At 38.0% G+C, this 22,940-nt stretch overlaps 1 protein-coding gene across 4 annotated transcripts in view; it reads left to right on the top strand.

Annotated features, from left to right (window-relative positions):
- Positions 1-22,940, top strand: part of THSD7A (thrombospondin type 1 domain containing 7A) — a 491,756-nt gene that overhangs the window by 285,232 nt on the left and 183,584 nt on the right. For all 4 annotated transcript variants that reach the window (XM_032286742.1, XM_032286743.1, XM_032286744.1 and 1 more), the window contains exons 5-6: positions 2,630-2,785; positions 4,112-4,324. In XM_032286742.1, the coding sequence (XP_032142633.1) occupies positions 2,630-2,785; positions 4,112-4,324 (369 nt within the window). The remainder of the gene's footprint in view (positions 1-2,629; positions 2,786-4,111; positions 4,325-22,940) is intronic.

The raw sequence follows: 22,940 nt of genomic DNA on the forward strand, positions 1-22,940 counted from the left end.
TGCAGCTAGGATTCTGGGGTCCATGGCAAAAGTGGGCCATTCCATATCTATTTAACTCACCCCTTTCTCAGGAGCCCCTCAGGGCCAGGAATGAGTCTTGGTGCTCAGTAGCCCAGTGCAGAGTTCCCAGCTCCCTCCTCTTTTATCCCAGGCTCTGTGTCTCTTTCTGTCCACGTTCAGTGTCATCCTGCTGAAGATCTGCTTGGAGAGTGCAGGTCTTCTCAATGGTCTGGTCTCTTAGTGGCAGCTCTTCCTGTGAGTTGTCTTGCTTAACCTGTTTTCTTAATAAAACAATGTTTGCTTCCTAAAGTTTTCAGCCTTATATATAAAATAAATTAATTCAGACTCCAATATTCCTTCACAGTTGCATACCCAGTAAATTTTATTTTATATAAATTATTTTGAAAACAATATAATAGCACTAAGATTTAAAATGACTTTTAATAAATTGAAAGAAAAAAATGGAGATTTTAAGGTCCTTTACCCCAAACCTCTAATTTTAAATTAGACTCTGAAAGTTTCCACAAATCAAAGTAATTGCTTATGTTAATTTGCAGCTAATTTTGCTACATAACATAGACACTTCTGCCTATACATGTCTTTAAAAGAATCCACTTTTATGTGAATTATGTATCATTGATGTCAAGTTATTTTTATATTCAGAGAGTGAACCATTTATTTCTGTATTTTCTGTTATTAGTGTGCCAAACACTTTTGCTACTGGAAAGCAATAAAATTAATCATTTTTGGCTTTGGCTGCTATTATGCACGTAAACAGTGATCCTGGTGAACTTGAGTGAGAATGCTCACTGTGCTCATACTAAGCCAATTAGTGCCCAGTTATTTATTTTCACTGTAGTGGCGAGTGTGGGAGTGGTGGGGGTGGAGAAGTGGGTGGGTGATGCAGAGAGAAACATAAGCACCACTAGCAGAGAAAAGGATACATAAAATTGGCAGAATAGTTTTCAGAACAAAAATTGTGGTAGTAAAAGAGCCAATGTCATAGGTGTTAGATAGCATTTATGACTATGTGTACTTGTGTGTGTGAAAACTTACAGGATGTACAAGTGTGTATAATTTGTCTTCAAGTTTAAGCTACAAACAGATGTAGTACTTTCATTTTAAAGTTAGGAAAATATAGTTTAACATTTTGCAATTTTTTCTATGAGCTTCGACATGCAATCCCATGCAATTGGAATTTGATAGTCCTTTCGCATAGGAAAATGAGAGGTAGCTAAGCATCCATTATTTAAGTCATTTTTCTGCAAGCACAGACTTAGTGTATTATCAGAGCGACAAAGGAACTAGCTATTATTCAGGAAATGTGTGACCAAGAAAATTACCTATTATTATTATTATTATTTGAGATTGCTCTGTTGCCAGGCTGGAGTGCAATGGTGCAATCTCAGCTCACTGCAGCCTCTGCCTCCTGGGTTCAAGCAATTCTGCCTCAGCCTCCTGAGTAGCTGGGATTGTAGGTGTACACCACCATGCCCAGCTAATTTTTATATTTTTAGTAGAGATGAGGTTTCATCATGTTGGCCAGGATGGTCTCGATCCCTTGACCTCATGATCTGCCCACCTTGGCCTCCCAAAGTGCTGGGACTACACGTGTGAGCCACCATGCCCGGGAACCTATTACATTTTTTAACAACAAAAGCAACTATGGCTGTCAGGAGATAGATGATAGATGACTAATTGATTGATAAATAGATAGATAGATAGATAGTTAGATAGATAGATGCTATGCAGCTGAACTGGATTCTCTTCCTCTGTCCAGATAGTTTTACATATCTTCAACACTTAGTCATTTTTAATTAGTTCTATGTCCAGAACTATGGATATGTCCATAGTCCTTAAATATATGTCCTTAACTGTCAAATATATACAAAAGAGCCAAACTGCAAGCATTAAAAAAAAAAAAAGCAAGGACAAGCAACATTTATCCACAGTTTGTTGGTCAACTTATAAACAAATATAGCAAATTATAAATTGGTATCTTTAGTGATTATTAGAATTGTGTCACATATTAGATAATATATTATTTAGAAGTTCTGGAAAGAATCCAGTGAGTACTGTAGCTGTGGGTACAGAGAGTAGCCCCCATTTGAGATCTTGCTTCATTATCTTCACCTGGTACCTCTGTGAACCAAGGATGGGAGAGTGCTCCACCAGGAACTACTCAGTGGGTTTTTTCCATATATGTTAAAGCTAAAGTGCCCCTCCTATTGTGTTTAGTCCTCTAAAGTTTCTTTTACTTTCTTAGAATATTGCTGTAGAATTTTAGATCTAACCTTAAGGATTATTTTACAGATTATGAATATTGCATTCAGCATTATTAATTGCATGACCACAGCATTATTAATTGAATGATCAATTAGTGGTAAAACTGGTAATCAGACAATTGGCAAGACATCTCCAGTTTCCTTTGACTACACTCTACTGCCTTTTAAATTTCCATTCATTCTCTTTTTATTCTCAGAATTTGGCTAAGAAGCATTGGAATGTTGTCTCAGTGGCACTTCTTTAAGGATTTTTGTTTTCCAAACACACAGAAAAATCATATTGTTGACCATTTATTTTCCTTTTGTTTAATGTTTAAGACGTGTCTCTATTTTTCTCTAAATAGCCTCAAAACCAGTGGACTTGAAATTATGCACTGGCCCTGTCCCTAATACTACACAGCTGTGCAACATTCCTTGTCCAACTGAATGTGAAGTTTCACCTTGGTCAGCTTGGGGACCTTGTACTTACGAAAACTGTAATGATCAGCAAGGAAAAAAAGGTAGGTAACATTACATGCCTTTTATACCCACCAATTGTATCAAATCATGAATTATTTTTAAAATGCTCTTCTATGTTCTGTGTTTGTGGTATTTTCCAGAATGGCTAAAGACTATTAATTTGAAAAGGCGAGTAAACCTAATCTAGTGATGGTACTGGAAGATTAAAACAGTAGAATATAGGCATAAGTGTTTGTTAATTTAGACAACATGGTGGAGAATATCTTAGGCAGTTTAGTGCAATGGTTAAGAAGAGCTGTGGGGTCAGGTCTGGATTGGAAAATGTACTGTGTCTCTTACTGTTTAGATAAGTTAACTATCTAGATCTTTGTGTCCTTATCTGTAAAAGGGAGGTAATAATATCTGCCATCTACTTTGTCTCTAAGGAATGAATGAGATAAACATATAGTGCTTATGTTTCAGTGCCTGCCCCATATCTAGAGCCTAATAGATAAAGCTGCTTATTACTTTGAAGACAAAAATGTATAAATTGTATTACTTTCAAAATGCAAATGATAGAGAAATAGAATAAATACAATGGTTTTCTTGTGGTGGACATGGTGAGCTAATTTTCACATGACTTCATAATTGAAAACATTTTTCTATTTTGTTTCAAAGGGCAGTCTTCTAGTGATTCTAGTATGTGTACATAGTAATAAAGAGACTTATTAATTTTGTTACACACTGTCAGGAAGGACAAGACTTAAGTGCTATTAAAGCACAAAGCAGGACTTTGAATATTCCACACTAGAGCCCTCATGGCTTATGTTCCTAATTCAGTTTTCCAGAGGGTCTAAAATCAAAGGAAGCTCAAAGAAATTGTTTCTCTGGAACCATCCAACTTCTTAGAGGCTCATTTTCCAAATTTAATCATGTGACATTGTTGAAGATTTAAGAATAATAGCACTTTCATCTGGTCATCAATATTTCTTGAAATTTAATAGCTTGAAATTTCATTCCTTTTTTGAATATTCTTTGGCTATAGACTTTCCAACTTAACCAAAATTTATCTCTTTGTGTTCCCACCCCTGTCCTCTATGCCCTATGAGGGCCACAGATGGGTACTGTATCACATTTCTAGCCTTACCTTTGTGGTAGTAAGCTCAAGTTGCCATTTTTTTCCATTCCGTTCATTAACCCACTCACTCATTTAATGAATTGTTCCTGACCTCACAGTAGCTAGAATTTCGGGATACACCAGTGATTCAAAACAAAAATGACTTCTACCTCCACTCTTTTCTAACTTTCACCCTGAGGTTTTAATTCAACTTTCTGAAATACTCAGCCTTTGATGGTAACAATAGGTTTTTCTTTCCCCCGTAATTCAGGCTTCAAACTGAGGAAGCGGCGCATTACCAATGAGCCCACTGGAGGCTCTGGGGGAACTGGAAACTGCCCTCACTTGCTGGAAGCCATTCCCTGTGAAGAGCCTGCCTGTTATGACTGGAAAGCAGTGAGACTCGGAGACTGTGAGCCAGATAACGGGAAGGAGTGTGGTCCGGGCACGCAAGTTCAAGAGGTTGTGTGCATCAACAGTGATGGTGAGTCAAACGCATCTATTGTGTTTTTATGGATGTCCAACCCTGCATACATGTTTTTACTTACTGTTAAAATCCTGTCTTCTCTCATTACAACTGGTTCCATTTACAAATGTAGAAATAGCTGCTTCTCTCTCCTTTCCTCCTTCCCTCTCTTTCCCTGTTTCTCTTTCTCTCTCTGTCTCTTACGTTCTTAATGAAATCGTGGCAGTGGAGAGGATCCATGAATAGTAACAGGGTATTGTTAAATGTGAAAACAGAACAGATCATACAGTAGAAGAATTAAATTATCATTAGGGCAGTAATTTATTAAGTTTCCAAATTTAACAATAACAAGGAAAGGTAACTTTTTAAAGTGCCTTTAAAAAAACTGTTATGGGAAATGAAATGTAAACAAAGAAGGGTTGTAACTGTTGGTTGACTTGACTCTAAAAGTCTTTTCTTCTAACCTCCTTGACACTGTGTCTTAGCATTATTTAATTTCCAGGCTTATGACAGCCTAGAGTTCCTGAACTGACGTTTGTTCTCTAGGGGTTCCCTATTTAGGAATGTCCTGGAGCACTGGAAAGTGGCTTTCCAGAAGACTCTTTTCCACAACCACAGGAATAACGTTGGACTTTTATAACTCATATTTATTTGATAAAATATGCTGTCTTGATGTTAGCTCTGATAAAAGATTTTTAGGTTCCTTCATAAGAGCCCTGCAACTGTTCTGGTGAGAACCCCTTACTTCAAAATCATCCCTGAGTCACACAAACCACAGGACTTCCCCAAACATAGTTTAAAACCTCTGGACAAGATCATCTGTAAGGTTGCTCTATCTCTTGAATCCTATGACTCTGCACATCAGAGAAGCATGAGTGCTAAACCCCAGGGTCCCATGGTTGACAGTTTATGCTGTTTACAGCATATGCAGAAACATTCTGGTGCCCCCTGGGGGGTACTGGAACATCTGGTAACCGTCATAATTCCTTCCATCCTATTTTCTTCCAGCAAGCAAAATTGTTTCCTCCTGTGATTCAGTCGCTGTTTAGTCTTAAAGGAAGACAGTCTCTGGGGTGGGAGACTGACAGACACTGCTATTACTGAGAAATTAGCCTTTTCTCTTTGTCCAGGGTCTAATATAGTCATGCAGAACAATCTGAGCCAGTGCTTAAGTTTGAAAAGGGAAGAAGGAGATCATTGTTCCAGATCTTTCAGGATGAATTTTATATATTCTGCTTTTTAGCTGTGATAAGCATAATTAGCTGTGATATATCCTCTCTTTAGTTCTTCCTTATTCTTCAGTAAAGAGTGGAAAAAAGGGAGGAAGTAACACTCAGAGATTGGCAGCTAGGAAGAGAAAGCAAAAGAAGCATGTTCTCTTTCTCTTTTACTCACACTTGAAATGCTAATTTGGATCATACAATACTCTATGTTATCTTCTGAACTGCTGCAAAAACAGTAAGGATCATATTGAATTCCCTGATCATTTTTCTCAGTTCAAATAATTGTTCTTGTCCTTCCATAGATTCACAGAGGAATTAGGGTCTCAGGTATTGTAAAAAGTATTTTTGAGTGAAACAGAAAGCTAAAACGTTAGTTTTGCATGGCACTTCCGCCTCAGTATTATGCGATGAAAAATCAGACCTAGTCCGCTTAGTGCAACCCTCTTCCTGGTATTTGTGCAAATTGAATTTATTTTATATAGACTAAAGGAGCCAGCTATTTAAAAAAATTACCAGTGGCTTAGTTTAATTTTGTTAAGTAAAACTTATTTTGCAACACAAATAATTACCTCCTGGCTTGTCTTGTGAAAAAACGGTAAAAATCAAGCGGAGGTATGAGTTAGATGTGCGTAGTGGCACTGGTAACGTATGTTATAACCTACAAAACAAATTGATAACACAATACACATGAGCTGGTTCCACTTTGCTTACCTCACAAACAGAATGACTTTTAGAAAGATAAGAATGCGACTGATATTCAATCTGTTATTGTCCTTTACCAGGACATCTTTTCCACCATTAAATTTTATCTCCCGACCTTAATTAGTTGTAATTAATTATTACTACTTAATACATTAGCTGTTTCAACTACATGGATGTGTAAAATCAAGAAAATTATTTTTTATTATAAATCTTAGAACCCACTCAAATTTGTGTATAACCTGAGACATAATTGGGCTGATAGAGTAAAACAAAAATTTGGAGACTTGTAAATACTACTCCGATATTATTGTGGGTCACCTGGTAGGTGTTAGCAGCTGCACCAAACGTTGTTTTGTAATTAAATTGGGCCCAGGGAATTAAAGTGGATTCATCGTGCAGACTGTACCTCTAGGCCTGGGCTGCAGCTATACGTTTTGTTTTATAATTAAAGTTCGACTAGGGACATGAAGCGTTAGAGCCTGTGAAATGAACAAATAATAAAAAGACTTTTTTGTTCCCACATCCCTCACAGATTTCACAACTCTATTAATGACCTCAAAACACTTAAAATCTCTATTTGTTTTCTGAAATATTCTTTGTCAAGGCTCACAGTGATGATTAACATTTGCTGTTGCTGCTATTCGTTTTTCCATTTGCCTTCTAAGGAGGAGGTTCGTGGGAGGGTTGTGAGAGACCCCAGGAGGAGTTTTACATAGCTTCTGTGTCTGTCAGAGAAGAAGACGGGGTGGGGGGGGTGGGGGGAAGAGGGTAACAGAGTTGCAAGACAAAAGACAGTTAGACTCTCCAAAAAGAGATCAACATTTCAATGTAATAAAACAAATATTGCTCATTATTTAAAGATCATCGGAAACACAATTCCAGATGTCCGAACACAAATACAGGAACCTACTTCAAAATCTGTGGTTTGGGGGATCAGAGGATGTTACACTAGTAAAAAACTCAAAACCTGCCCTATTTTAATTTTTTGGATATTTGGATATGTTTCGTTTAAAGATGTAAATCTGGCAAGGCAAGAGTATTTTGTTACCTAAATTGGCTTGTTAGAAACTGAACAAAGCAAGGCTATTGGACTGGAGCAAGGGGAAAAAATATTGTCTTGTTCCTTACTTTTGTGAGTGTAAATCAGATATTGTTTCTGTAATTCCTTCTCCTCTGCAAAAAAAAAAAAAAAAAAAAAAAATGATGCTGTCTGTATTTTCATATTGTATGTGCTAGTTCAGATATTGAGTATTGACACTTTTCCATGTGAATTTCAAAAACCAGTTACATTATTTTGGGTTTTTTGGCATTATTTTATGAAACAGTAAACCTCAGTGGTTTCATATGCCTGAAGTTCTGTGCTACCTTCCTTTTTTTCCCCTGACATTAGTATAAGTTAGCATATAACCAATGACATGGGCATAGACAGCTCAGTTTCCTACTTTACCCAGACTGTTAAGAAACCAAAACGTACTTTTATGGAAGCAAGTCATTGTCAGTCATCATTACCCAGCTATTAATGATACAGTATAAGAGTAATGAAGGGCACCGGTTAGGCCCATCCTTGCTTATTGTGTCATTCTTGAATGGGAGTTAACTGTGCTATCCAAAGGCTCTCAGCACCCCGCCAACCTGGCTGGATTCTGTAATGCTGAAGAAGACCTGTGACTAAGCACATGTGGAGATGAGCACTGAGGCAAGACCTAAAAGCAAGTTTTTCTGCCTCTGTTGGGAACATATGTGCATATCATCAAAAGTATCAAAAGAAGTGGATTTGAAAACACTTGGGGGAAGTTGACTGTGTTAGGCTATTTGTGCATTGCTATGAAGAAATACCTGAAGCTGAGTAGTTTATAAAGAAAAGAGGTTAAATTGGCTAATAGTCCTGCAGGCTATACAGGAAGCATGGCATGTTAGGTGCTCGGCCTCTGGCGAGGCCTCAGGAAGCTTTTACTCATGGTGGAAGGGTAGGTGGGAGCAGGCATCTCACATGGCAGAGTGGAGCAACGGAGGGTGTGAAGAGGGAGATGCCACACTTTTTTAAACAACCAGCTCTCATAAGAACGAACTCACTATCATAAATAAAATCAGCACCAAGGAGATGGTGCTAAACCATTCATAAGAAATCTACCCCTGTGATCCAGTCACCTCCCACCAGACCCCACCTCCAACAATGGGGATTACATTTCAATATGAGATTTAGTGGGGATATACATCCAAACTGTATCATTGACTTTAGTGTCCAGATCACTGGCTTGCCATGTGACTGCTTAATCTTTCTGAACTTTTTACCACCAAAAAGAAGTGGAAACGGAAGACTTGACCACTCTTTCTTTCCCAAGTAGTTCATGTCAGACTTCTTTGTTTCCATGTAGTCAGCACTAGGAGGAATATGGTGGCATATCATTTCCATATGTTGAAGAAAATACAAGAATTTTGAAAATTTATACAACTGGAGAACAGGACTCATTGTGGAAAGAGATGGGGAAAGATAGTGCCCTGTTTTAAGTCCTATAGTACAATTTGTAGGTAGTGTATTAACTGTGTAAATATGGAATTTTTGCCCAGACGTGTATTTATTAAAAAGTAACAATTTGAAGAGGGAAAGAGGTAAGTGGGACAATTGTTAGAAGATTGGGAGCAAAGCATGCCAGGAATAGAAAAAGAGAAATTATAGTACTCATCGTTGAGACTAATATTTTGAATGATTCTGAATATTCATAGATTCTTCCAGAAGCATAGGTCAGGTCCAGGATTAAGACGCATGGAGCTTAAGGATGTGCTCCTGGTAGAAACCAGTAAGAAAAGGGGAAATAAAGAAGCAAAATAGAGAAAAGACAATGGGTCTTGGGTTTCTAAAACCATTCCAGGTTTAGTGATTCGCTAGGAGGATTCACCTTACATTCGTACCTATCAGCATGACTTACCAAAATGATAGCATGCAAAACAAAATCAGGAAAAGGAAAAGGTACATGGGGCAAAGTCCAGAGAAAAGATGAGTCCCAGAAACTTCCAATTATCCACATTGGCCAGACAACCCTAATGTTGAGGGATAATCAGTCTGAGGTCAGGAATTAGGCTACAGCTGCAGAATCTGAAAGATGGGTGCAAAGAGCCAGTGAAAGGTATCCCACGCGATCGAAACTGGCCAGCAACCCTGTCCATTACAAAAGGAAATCCAGTTATGTGGTAAGGAATATAAATGTTGTATAAACTAAAATGAACCAAAGACTCGATTATACGGTGTCTTCTACGCCCATGAGAATATGCAATTTTCCGGTCCACTGCCACTTAGGAGGTTCCTGGATTCCCAATGAAATTGAAATAATTCTATTTGAATTTTAATGCAAAAAGGAGCTTCAAAAGGCTGGAAAACCTAAAGACTCCCAGTAGCAGACATTCAGATTGTTTAATATTGGAAAATGTTAGAATATCTTTTTAAGAACTTAAAATGGAAGAACATGTTTATAAATATTTTTGTGCCTTTCTATCAGGGAAATACCTTTTGTGCCATATTTTATCATTATTTATCAGTGATAAGTTTGAACATCGTAATACGCAAGAAAGAGTGCTAGACAAAAAGTTAAAATGTGTTTATACAATGGAACGACCTAAATAAGATTTGCTTTTGAAACCTTGGTGAGAACTTTGAGTTCAGATCAATTCAAATATCTATGGAATTAGATGAGAACACAACTTCAAACGCATGATCATTCTTTGGAACTGGAATCTGCTTCTTAACACAAATTACAAAGCCATTATGTGGAAAAACCTTTTAAATGCAAGAATCCATCCTATAACTGAATTGTTTTTCCATAATTTAAGCAATAAGTCTAATAAGAAATTTCCTTCCTGTAGAATGTTATGCCTTCTAATGTGTTTGAAATATAATTAGGTTGGATATTACGTTAAATCTAAGGTCTCTTGCTTACAAGTAGGATCATCTAACACTATTGGTAGGAGTCTGCTTCCTATAATTGGGTTGCAATTCTCTATTTAATTTGTCATAAAGATAAAAGTCATTATAACCTTTTAGAAAAATTCAGTCAATAAGTTTTCCTTCAGTGTTGGTGTGTAGTAATCACAATTTTATCTTAGACTATAAAAATTTGGCATCAGACACCCTAATTTGTCTGCTATGTATTGGTATATGTGTCTGTGTATGTATTACAATATACTTGGATATGTTAGTAAAAATTATTTTTTTAAGAAAACCATTAGAGTTTAGCCAATGTTCTTTGTTATTTTGAATGGCAATGTTGTAGCAAAGAGTAGGATTTTCTGAATGATTTTATTTATTTTTAAAAGTAGGGTAGATGTAGCAGAGACCTCAGATAAAAATTAAGTAATTATTTACCACTTAGTGATACAAATTCCCCACTGAATGTTAGCTACCACTTCAAATGGCAAATATAAAATAGCTGTTGACTTTGTCATAGATGGTGGGTGCCTTAACACAACCCAGAGCAACGAGTTTTCTCTTTATTTCCTTTGAGAGACAGGGTCTCACTATGTTGCCCAGGTTGCTCTTGAATTCCTGGGTGCAAGCAATCTTCCTACCTTAGCTTCCCAAGTAGCTGGAGCAACAGTCCCATGACACTGTGCCTGGCCAAAGCCAGTACAGACAGTGGAAACTTTCAGTGAAATTGGGCAGGAATTTAATTATGAAACCTGATGAATTTCTTATGTTAGTGAACCTCTTGTTTGCTTCGATTCCCTTAATATCCACCTCCTCTGTAAAATGTTGTCTTCCCATGACTTCGTTGATTCTGTATTTCCGATTCTCTTTCCACCTCTCAGACCATGTATCATTTAACTATTGCTAGGTAACAAACCACCTCAAAACTTAGTGACTGCAATCATGAAGATGCAGAAGTGCTTGTTCAGGTTTCACCTGAGCTCTCTTGTGGAAGTTCAGCTGTGGCTGAAAGGTTCACATGGCCTCCTTCATGTATCTGGCAGCTGGTGCTGTCAGCTGGGGTACATTGGTACCCCACTGGTACATGGACTCTCATCCTCCAATAAGCTAGATCAGCTGCTTCTTATATGGTGGCTTTCTGGCACAATTTCAATAGGACCAAGCAAAAGCTGAAAGTCATCTCTCACACAGTATCACTTCATCCACCTTCTACTAGTCAAAGCAAGTCACAAGTGACAATACAGATTTAATGGGTAGGAAAATAGACTCTGCCTTTTGATGGGTTATATAGCAAAGAATTATGGCAAAAATTTACTACAGTCTACTCTCTGGTCAAATTATTTTCATTCCTGTCACATGTAAAATATACGCCCTCCCCGCCCAAGACCACAAAAATTCTCATGCACTTTACATCATCAGGCTTAAAGTTTGCTATGATGATTTGCATCTGTTTCAAATATGGATGTAGCTACTCTTGAATCAGAGGTCTGTGAATGAAAAGAACAAGATATCTTCCACTAATTCCCTTCACACATACAGCATACACTATTATGATTTTCCTTTCAGTGGAGAATCACTCTCCCATTCACAACTGAGAAAAGCAGGACGCATTCAGCCATTTCTGCCCTATGACAACTCTTTCTATTATTTTACCTTAAGTTCCAAGTAAGTGCAAAACCTGTAGTCTTGTTATATAGGTATACGTGTGCTGTGGTGGGTTGCTGCACCTATCAGCCTGTCAGCTAGGTTTAAAGTCCTGCATCATTAGCTGTTTGTCTTAATGCTCTCCCTCCGCCCCACGCCCGACGTGCCCCGGTGTGTATTGTTTCCCTTCCTGTTTCCATGTGTTCTCACTGTTCAAGTCCTACCTATGGTGTTTGGTTTTCTGTTCCTGTGTTCATTTGCTGAGGATGATGGTTTTCAGCTTCATCCATGTCCCTGCAAACAACATGGTCTCATTTTCTTTTATGGCTGCATAGTATCTTATGGTGTATATGTAACACATTTTCTTTATCCAGTCCATCATTGACATGCATTTGGGTTGGTTCCATGTCTTTGCTATTGTAAATAGTGCTACAGTATACATATCCAGCCTGTTCACCTTATAACAGGAACAGAGAAAGTTCCTTGATTAGGCTGTACTTTTGTTCTCCGGGAATTGCTTTCTACTCCACTGTTTTTCTTGATTCTTTCATTACGAGCTCTTGAAATTTCCCCTAAAGTATCTTTCCTTTGCCATAGAAATGGCTTAGATTTGTACTTGACAAACTTTCTCAGTCAGCCTCCTGACCATGGAAATTAGAGAGGCCAAAGGACTTTATTTTTTCATTTTGAACTGTCTGAATTTCTCAAAGTCTAAGTTGGCAAAGTTTTGCCAATGCAGCACCCTTAAAATGTTTTGAGTTTTCTACATAAGTCATTGGGTATCACTGTGTGCCCCAAAAGCCACATCCATAGCTGTTTTTCAAACAGCTTTCTTTTTTCTTTGGGCTATATGGGAGTGTGCTGTGGGAAATGCTTCTAGGATTCTTATAAGCCCTTTAGTCTAGCTGAGAGGATTTTCTGGGAATCACCTGAGGCTTTCTGTGGTGTTATAAATGAATTATTAGCTAGATCCCAGATTTGATTTGTACCTTAGGTCATTTCGTACTTTTTTCCCAGAGAAGTATTGATGAGAAATAGTTTTATTTCTTTCATTTTATAATAGCTCGGCATCTTCTAAATTCCAATTGCAAATTGAATTATTTCTTCTCTACTTTCTCTTCTCATACCATATCGTTCTCAGAAGAAAAAGAAAACATTAAATTTTCTTTTTGGGAATTTCTTTATCTAGATACATACATTTTCTATCTAAGTTTCCACAAGAAATAGTTTTGCCAATTTTTTACCACTACATGATGTAATATGTACATTATGGAACTAATTCTTCACTAACAATCTTCTCACCTACTTTTGCTGATCTAGATTCATTGGGTAGGAAAATAGACTCTGCCTTTTGATGGGAGAATTATGGAAAATGATTTATTATTCAGTATCTGTCTCTATCCTTCACTAACAATCTTGCCTGCTTTCAGCCTTTACCCACAGTAAGTCTCCAAGCCAATGCTGCTACTTTTAGGTTTTCTTAAAGCAGCATCTTATTGCTACATATTCAGTTCTATACCAGCTGTGTATACGGCATAGCCAATTAAGCCAAGCTTAATTTTTTGTGTTTGTTTTGTTTTGTTTGTCACAATTCTATTAGTTGGGTGGGCAGTTCCTGTGTTGTTTCTGTGTGATCTACTCTTGCAGCTGCATTTAGCTGAAGAGCTGGCATGGGTGGAATGGCCCAAGTTGGCCCCACTAACGTCAGTGAAGGTGCCTCATTTTATCCCCAGGTGTCCGCTCATGTTCCAGTAGACTAGACTGGCTGCTTTTCTAGCTGGCCTCAAGACAATTCTGTAGGAGGGAAAACCAGCTGAATGTACACTTAATGCCTAGGTTCTGAACTCCTGTAAGATCTCTTCTGCCACATTCTATGGGTCAAAGCAAGTCTCAAATCTAACAAGGCTCGAGGAATAGTGGAATAGATTATACCTTTTGATGAGAAGTACTGGCCAGAATTTATGGACTTACTGAATCTAGCACATGCTACTTCCTCTGTTTGCTCTACGCTATATTCTTTCTCTGATCCTTTCTTAAAAGTTTACATTTCCTTTTAACTGTCTGCTTTAGAGCCATACCTGGAAGTGCCAGCCAAACGCTACTGGCATTTTAAACTCACTGTGTTCCAAAATCATACTGATCATCTTTTCTCCAAAATCAGTTTCTCTTTCAGTTTTTCCAACCTAGTTCACAACACTACAATTTATTCAATTCTCAATCCTGCGGATAGAGTGACATCTGTGAAGAGACATAAAGGAGATGAGAAAGTAAATCCTGTGAGAATTTGAGAAGAGAACATTTAGGGCAGAAGGAACATTAAATGCAAGACCCAGAGGTACAAAACACTTTGAATATTTAAGGAACAACAAGGTGGCCAGCGTGACTGGAGTAGAATGTGTTAGGGAAAGATTATTGGGTGATGAATTTAAAGAGGCTACAGAGGCTTGAGACCATTCGGAGGCGTTGGCTTTTATTCTAAGATGAGAATCTGTTGGAGAGTTTGAAACAAGGGACCAGAACTGACTTGTTTTTAAAGAATCGCTGATGTTGTTCTGTTGAGAACAAACTTAGGGAGAGCAGAGAAGCAGCAGTGAGGTGGCTGTAGCTTCAGCCATAATTCCAATGAGAGATGACAGCGTGACTTAGATAAGGGTTGCAACAGTGGAGGGGGCAGTGCTAATTTAAAAGAATTACACTAATTAGGGAAAACTAGGGCAGCCAAGCCGAGATGTTGGCGTCCTTGAATCAAGTTTTCCTTATATTGGTATTACAGGTCTCTACCATAGGTCCTCTCTTGATCACATCATTCAGCTGCTTGAAATCTTTTGTGTTTATTTTTGAGACAGAGTCTCAGTCTGCCACCCAGGCTGGAGTACGGTGTTGTGATCGCAGCTCACTGCAACCTCTACCTCCTGGGTTCCGGTGAGTCTTCTTCCTCAGCCTCCCAAGTAGTTGGGATTACGGGCATGCACCAACATGCATGGCTAATTTTCGTATTTTAGTAGAGAAGGGGCCTCACCATATTGACCAGGCTCGTCTTGAACTCCTGACCTCAAGTGATCTGCCCACCTCGGTCTCTAAAAGGGTTGGGATTACAGGTATGAGCCACCGCGCTGAGATAGAAATCTTTTACTCACTTTCTATTGCCTTCTGCATGAAGTTCATTTGGGAATCACAGAATGTCCTACCCGATCTAATCCTGTCCATTTTACCGGTTGGCTTTCCTGCCCCTCCCTTCATTACAACATTGCACATTTTATGAAATTTGGAATGCAGTCATTTACAGTTTACTGTTCCCCACTATTTCTTCGATACTGTTGCTTACTATGGGGTAGGCATCATGTCTTAATTATTTTTGCATGCCTGTTTCCTAGCACTGTGCTCCACGTAACAGATTGTCAATAAATCTTTGAACCATCACTAATTTCTGTCTTCCTTTTATCCCTAAACATCACATATTTTCAAGAGAAGACATGTAATTTCTCCTTAAGTAAACTTTTATTATTGCCCTCACTGCAAATTCAAACTTGGCCTACCAGATGTCAAATAAAGCATGACACCAAATTGCACACCCTATTAACATCTCAGTATGCCTTCAAATTCCATTACTTTCATGTCCCAGTACACTGGAGCAAAATAGCTACTGTATTTGCATAGGAAGAAAAAGTAAAGGTACAGAAAAACTTGAAATTTGAAGGATTCCTCCCACAGTATTTTATCATTAGACCCTGTTTTACTGAGATTTAACTTTCTGGAGACCAGACATTGCAGTACTGACTCTAGGTTCACAGGCTAACTTTCCCACTTTCTTTGGTGAGTTCCTTAAATCTGTAGTGACTAAGTTTCCTTATCTGTGAAACAAGAATAATACAGTTACCTGTTTACAATGCTGTTCTATAGTACAAATGAGTTAATATATGCTAAATGCTAGGAATTGTTCCTAGTATATGCTATTTAAGTGTTTGTTGTTACTATTCCTCTAAGGTGGGTTTAATATAGACAAAGTTAGCTGAACACAGAAATTTCCTTTTTTTAAATTTGGTTACAGATAAGAATTTTTTTGCTTACTGTAGTAGTCCATCCTCACACTGTTACGATGATACTATCTGAGACTGGCTAATTTATAAAGGAAAGAGGTTTAATTGACTCACTGTTCCACATGGCTGAAGAGGCCTCCCTCAGAAAACTTACAATTATGGTGGAAGGCAAAGGGGAAGCAAGGCATATCTTACATGGCAGCAGGAGAGAGAGAGAGCAAAGGGAGAACTGCCAAACACTTTTAAAAACCATCAGCTCTTGTCAGAACTCCCTCACTATCATGAGAACAGTATGGGGGAAACCATTGCCATAATCCAAATACCTCCCATGAGGTCTCTGCCTGGTAGGGCTTACAATTCAGATTGCAATTCAAGATGAGATTTGGGTGGGGACACAGCCAAACCATACTACTTAGCAAATACTTGATTACATGATTTGCAGCCTAGCTCATTTATATTCATAACACACATATCAGATAAGTGACCTCATTTTCAAAGCACATAAATATGGTCTTAAGTAAATGAGTGCCCACTCTATTTGTGATCAGAAAATAAATATATAATAAAATTCCATAATGAAAAAAAAATTTTCACCTGTTTGGCAGAGAAACAGACCTCTTAATTGACCCTGAGCTAATATCTTTTGAATAGAACAATATTATGTGAGTTTGACCAAACTTATAACATTATAATGACAATGTTATTAATATTAAAGTAGATTTGAAGTGCATGTTTTTTATTTGTATAGCATAAGAACTACACTGAATGTGTCACACTAGAATTGTAGTTTTCTGTTTTTAGAAGATAACAAGTTACTGACTGCGGCCAGAAATTGGACTTGACTTGACTTATATACAAGCAATCTCAGTTGTTTAAATATAGCAATTAAATATAATTGCTGTAGAAAGACAGTTAAATATAATTTTTAAAAGAAAGCTGTAGTAATCTTTGAACTTAAAGACCGCTGGTACTTAGACCTGTGTTAAGTCGAAGGTGAGGAAGATACATCCTTAAAAAAATGTCACCAGGAACCGACATTAGGAAGTGAAAGAAGAGACACTACTTAGCTGTGATTCTCAAGCTGAGATTTCTTATCTCAGGAACACCTATGGTTGAAACAGGGAATATGGCATAGCAAGCTATAAGATTAATACAGTACATTTCCTAGCTTTCAGTTTTGCTAGTAGGCTAAAAAGGGGTAAGGAATTTAAGTAAATTAACTCATTAAAATTTTTAAATGTTCAATTTTACATTGAAATTGCTGAATTGATATAAAATTATAGAAGGTTCACATACATTATGCTGCTTGCCTCCTCAACATTCTTTCATTCCCTTCTATCATACACTGTGCCCTGAGTTTTCTTCTTTTTTTTTTTTTTTTTTTTTTTTGCCTCCCATGATATATGGGGATTATGGGAGCTAGAGTTGAAGATGAGATTTGGGTAGAGACATAGCCAAACTGTATCATGAACATATTATAACTTGTGTCTGAATTAATTTCTTCTACTAACTTTCATTTTCTTAATGAGCAAACATTTATTATCCAAGTCATTTAGGCACCTGAATTTTAGAATCTTCACACTTGCTTTTACTCCATCTGTCTTTAACATTCACCAAGTTTACTTGAAAGTTGTCTTTTCTTTCATAACAATTTATTTTATTTTTATTATTATTATTATACTTTAAGTTCTGGGGTACATGTGCAGAACATGCAGGTTTGATACATAGATATACACATGTCATGGTGGCTGCTGCATCCATCACCCTGTCATCTACATTAGGTATTTCTCCTAATGCTAATCTTCCTCTATTCCCTCAACCCTTGCTATCCGTACCCTAGCTCCTACAACCCCCGACAGGCCTTGGTTTGTGATGTTCCCCTTCCTGTGTCCATGTGTTCTTATTGTTCAACACCCACTTATGAATGAGAACACGCAATGTTTGTTTTTCTGTTCTTGTGTCAGTTTGCTGAGAAAGATGCTCTCCAGCTTCATCCATGTCCCTGCAAAGGACATGAACTCATCCTATTTATAGCTGCATAGTATTCCATGGTATATATGTACCACATTTTCTTTCTTTTTTTAAAATTACACTTTAAGTTCTGGGGTACTCGCGCAGATTGTGCAGAATTGTTACATAGGTATACACACGCCATGGCAGTTTGCTGCGTCCATCCCCCATACATTAGGTATCTTCTAATATTATCCTTCCCCAATCCCGCAACCCCCTGCTATCCCTCCCCTAGTCACCCCAACCCCCCAAGAGGCCCCAGTGTGTGATGTTCCCCTCCCTGTGTCCATGTGTTTTCATTGTTCAACACCCACTTATGAGTAAGAACATGTGGTGTTTGGTTTTCTGTTCTTCTGTCAGCTTGCTAAGAATGATGTTTTCCTGCTTCATCCATGTCCCTGCAAAGGATATGAACTCATCCTTTTTTATGGCTGCATAGTATTCCATGGTATTTATGTGTCATATTTTCTTTATCCAGTCTACCACTGGTGGATATTTGGGTTGGTTTCAAGTCTTTGCTATTGTAAACAGTGCCACAGTGAACATACATGTGCATTTGTCTTCATAATAGAACGATTTATAATCCTTTGGGTATATACCCAGTAAAGGGATTGCTGGGTCAAATGGTATTTCTATTTCTAGATCCTTGAGGAATAGCCACACTGTCTTCCACAATGGTTGAACTAATTTACACTCCCATCAACATTGTAAAAGTGTCCCTATTTCTCCACATCCTCTCCAGCATCTGTTGTCTCCTGATTTTTTAATGATAGCCATTCTAACTGGCATGAGATGGTATCTCAATGTTGTTTGGGTTTGCATTTCTCTATGACCAGTGATGATGAGCATTTTTTCATATGTTTGTTGGTGGCATAAATGTCTTCTTTTGGGAAGTGTCTGTTCTTATCCTTTGCTCACTTTTTGATGGGCTTGTTTTTTTCTTGTAAAGTTAAGTTCTTTGTAGGTTCTAGATATTAGCCCTTTGTCAGATAGGTAGGTTGCAAAAATTGTTTCCCATTCTGTTGTTGCCGGGTCACTGTAATGATAGTTTCTTTCGCTGTGCAGAAGCTCTTAAGATTAATTAGATCCCATTTGTCTCTTTTGGCTTTTGTTGCCATTGCTTTTGGTGTTTCAGTCATGAAGTCCTTGACTACGCCTGTGTCCTGAATGGTATTACCTAGGTTTTCTTCTAGGTTTTTTTTTTGGGGGGGGGATGGAGTTTCGCTCTTGTTACCCAGGCTGGAGTGCAATGGCGCGATCTCGGCTCACCGCAACCTCCGCCTCCTGGGTTCAGGCAATTCTCCTGCCTCAGCCTCCTGAGTAGATGGGATTACACGCACGCGTCACCATGCCCAGCTAATTTTTTGTATTTTTAGTAGAGACGGGGTTTCACCGTGTTGACCAGGATGGTCTCGATCTCTTGACCTCATGATCCACCCTCCTCGGCCTCCCAAAGTGCTGGGATTACAGGCTTGAGCCACCGCGCCCGGCTCTTCTAGGTTTTTTATGGTGTTAGGTCTTATGTTTAAATCTTTAATCCATCTGGAGTTAATTTTTGTATAAGGTATAAGGAAGAGGTCTGGTTTCTACACATGGCTAGCCAGTTTCTCCAACACCATTTATTAAACAGGGAATCCATTCCCCACTGCTTGTTTTTGTCCAGTTAGTCAAAGATCAGATGACTGTAGATATGTGATGTTACTTCTGGGGCCTCTGTTCTGTTCCATTGGTCTATATCTCTGTTTTGTTAACAGCATCATGTTGTTTTGATTACTGTAGCCTTGTAGTATAGTTTGAAGTCAGGTAGAATGATGCCTCCAGCTTTGTTTTTTTTTTTTTTGTTTTTTGTTTTTGTTTTTGTTTTTGTTTTTGTTTTTTTTTTTTTTTTGCTTAGGATTCTCTTGGCTACGCGGGCACTTTTTTGGTTCCATATGAAGTTTAAGTATTTTTTCTTCCAGTTCTGTGAAGATCAATGGGAGCTTGATGGGAATAGCATTGGATAGCATTGAATCTATAAATTACTTTGGGCAGTATGGCCATTTTCATGATATTGATTCTTCCTAACCATGAGCATGGAATGTTTTTCCATCTGGTTTGTGTGCTCTTTTATTTCCTTGAGCAGTGGTTTGTAGTTCTCCCTGAAGAGGTCCTTCACATCCCTTGTTAGTTGTATTCCTACGTATTTTATTCTTTTTGTAGCATTTGTGAATGGGAGTTCACTCATGATTTTGCTCTCTTTAAGTCTGTTATTGGTGTATAGGAATGCTTGTGATTTCTGCACATTGATTTTGTACCCTGGGACTTTGCTGAAGTTGCTTATCTTAAGGGGATTTTGGGCTGAGATCATGGGGTCTTCTAAATATACAATCATGTAATCTGAAAATAGACACAATTTGACTTCCTCTTTTTCTAATTGAATACCTTTGTTTCTTTTACTTGCCTGATTGCCCTGGCTAGAACTTTGAATACTATGTTGAATAGGAATGGTAAGAGAGGGCATCCTTGTCTAGTGCCAGATTTCAAAGGGAATGCTTCCAGTTTTTGCCCATTCAATATGATATTGGCTGTTGTTTTGTCATAAAGAGCTCTTATTATTTTGAGATATGTTCTGTTGGTATCTATTGAGATTTATTTGAGATTTCTTAGCATAAAGGGCCGTTGAATTTTGATGAAGAATTTCTCTGCATCTATTGAGATAATCATGTGGTTTTTGTCTTTGGTTCTGTTTATGTGCTGGATTACATGTATAGATTTGTGTTTGTGGAACCAACCTTGAATCCAAAGGATGAAGCCAACTGGATCATGATGGATAAGCTTTTTGATGTGCTGTTGGATTCAGTTTGCCAATATTGTTTTGAGGATTTTTGCATCAATGTTCATTATGGATGTTGGCCTGAAATTTTCTTTTTTAGTTGCATCTCTAAAAAAGGTTTTGGTATCAGGATAGAAGTCTTCAGGTTTTGGTATCAGGATAATGTTGGTCTTATAAACTGAGTTAGGGAGGATTCTCTCTTTTTGTATTGTTTGGAGTAGTTTCTGAAGGAATTGTACCAGCTCCTCTTTGTACCTCTGGTAGAATTCTGCTGTGAACCTGTCTGGTCCTGGACTTTTTTTGGTTTGTAGGCTATTAATTGATGTCTCAATTTCAGACCTTGTTATTGGTGTATTCAGGAATTTAACTTCTTCCTGGTTTAATCTTGGGAGGGTGTAAGTGTCCAGGAATCTATCTATTTTTTCTAGATTTACTGGTTTATTTGCATAGAGGTGTTTGTAGTATTCTCTAATGGTATTTATTTTAGAAAAAGCGTCTCTATCTCCCAGGCTGAAGTGTAATGGCATGACCACAGCTCACTGTAGCCCTCAAACTCCTAGGCTCAAATGATCCTTCTGCCTCAGCCTCCCAAGCAGCTGGGACAACAGGTGTGCACCTCCAGGACCAGCTAGTTGTTTTAATTTGAATTTTTATTTTTATTTTTTGTAGAGTTGAAGTCTTACTCTATGTCCTGGGATGTTCTCTAACACCTGGGATCGATCATTTCTCCTGCCTTGGCCTCCCAAAGTGCTGGAATTAGAGGCATGAGCCACCATGCCCAGCCTGAAGCCCTGTTTAATTCTTACCTATAGCCCTTACTTAAACCAGTAAAGTCTCTTTATTGTTTTTATCCCAGAAGAGGTCTAAATGATATAGAAAGAGTGGAGAGGGAAAGTTCCTGCTTTGAACAAGTGGCTGTTAGGCTTAGACTCACAGATGTATCTAAAATTTACCCCTAACCAATTATTTACTCTACATTTTTCTTAAGACTGTGTCAATGAAAACATTTGCAAAACCCCTAGATTATACTAAAGAAGGATCTAACATGGCTTTTCAAAGCAAGTTAATGTCTATAGAAGATTTCTTGGTAGAAAGAGTACAAAGTAAAATCTAGTTGGAAGGGGATTCTTCTAGGAACTGGTTTCATCTTTGTATAGCATGTGAAGTTAGTTAAGAAAACATCAAATGTACTTATAAAAGCAGAGGTAGCCCAACAGAGAGACGGTGGAGTGGCTAAAGTGCCTCAGTACATCTTTTATTTATTTTTCCCCTGATTCTCATCTCCATTTGGACAGAACATTGCATTGCCGGAAATCATAGCTGCTGAGATATCATAGAAATGGCATGCTGTCGCAAAATATTTTACTGATATTTTTATTAAGATTCCAAAATGTTGACTTTAATTCAGAACTATATGCAAAACTTTAAAATAGGGAATTTATATGGAGAGCCTTCTGGATATTTAGTCTTGTCTTCCCTAGGATACACAACCCAGGAAATCGCTATGGTATGCGTTCCATGAGAGAGCTAGAACACTTGAGAGAAGTTCTGACCTTATAAACGACATTTAAATATTATAAACAAATTGGTTTAATCATTGGTTAGACTTCTCAGTCTGCTGCCTCGGCTCATTCATTCTTTCATTTCACTTTTGCTGTGGCTGGTGTATAAGGTGAGTTCAATAGAGAGAAAGTTAGCTGAGCACAGAAACTTCGTTTTTTTTAAATTTGGTAACAGATAAGAATTTTATTGCTTACTGTATTAGTTCATCCTCACACTGCTATAAAGATACTATCTGAGACTCGCTAATTTATAAAAGAAGTAGGTTTAATTGACTGACAGTTCCACCTGGCTGAAGAGGCCTCACTCAGAAAACCTAAATCATGGAGGAAGGCAAAGGGGAAGCAAGGCACATCTTACTTGGCAGCAGGAGAGAGGCAGATAGCGAGCAAAGGGAGAACCGTCAAACACTTTTAAAATCATCAGCTATCGTCAAAACTGCTGTATCCTAGGCATTACCTGCTATGTCTTAGGTATTACATTCTATATTACTGGCATTATATACACATTTTTCGCACTTGCTATGTTACAGGCACATTGTTAAGCTGGCTATGTTGCAAGTATTACACCTGCATTAATAATAGCAGCCCCTGCCCATCAAGTACTTGCTATCTAGTTGAAGATGGGAAAATATGTAATCAAACAATTTTAATGTCATGCAATAAGGGCTAGAAACATGCTCAGTGTGCCAAGGGGCACAGTGGGTTGAGTATACTCTCTGCCTTGC

The sequence above is a fragment of the Sapajus apella genome, unplaced genomic scaffold (assembly GCF_009761245.1).
Source record: "Sapajus apella isolate SASKATOON/1434 unplaced genomic scaffold, GSC_monkey_1.0 scaffold19, whole genome shotgun sequence".
Taxonomy (NCBI): Eukaryota; Metazoa; Chordata; class Mammalia; order Primates; family Cebidae; genus Sapajus; species Sapajus apella.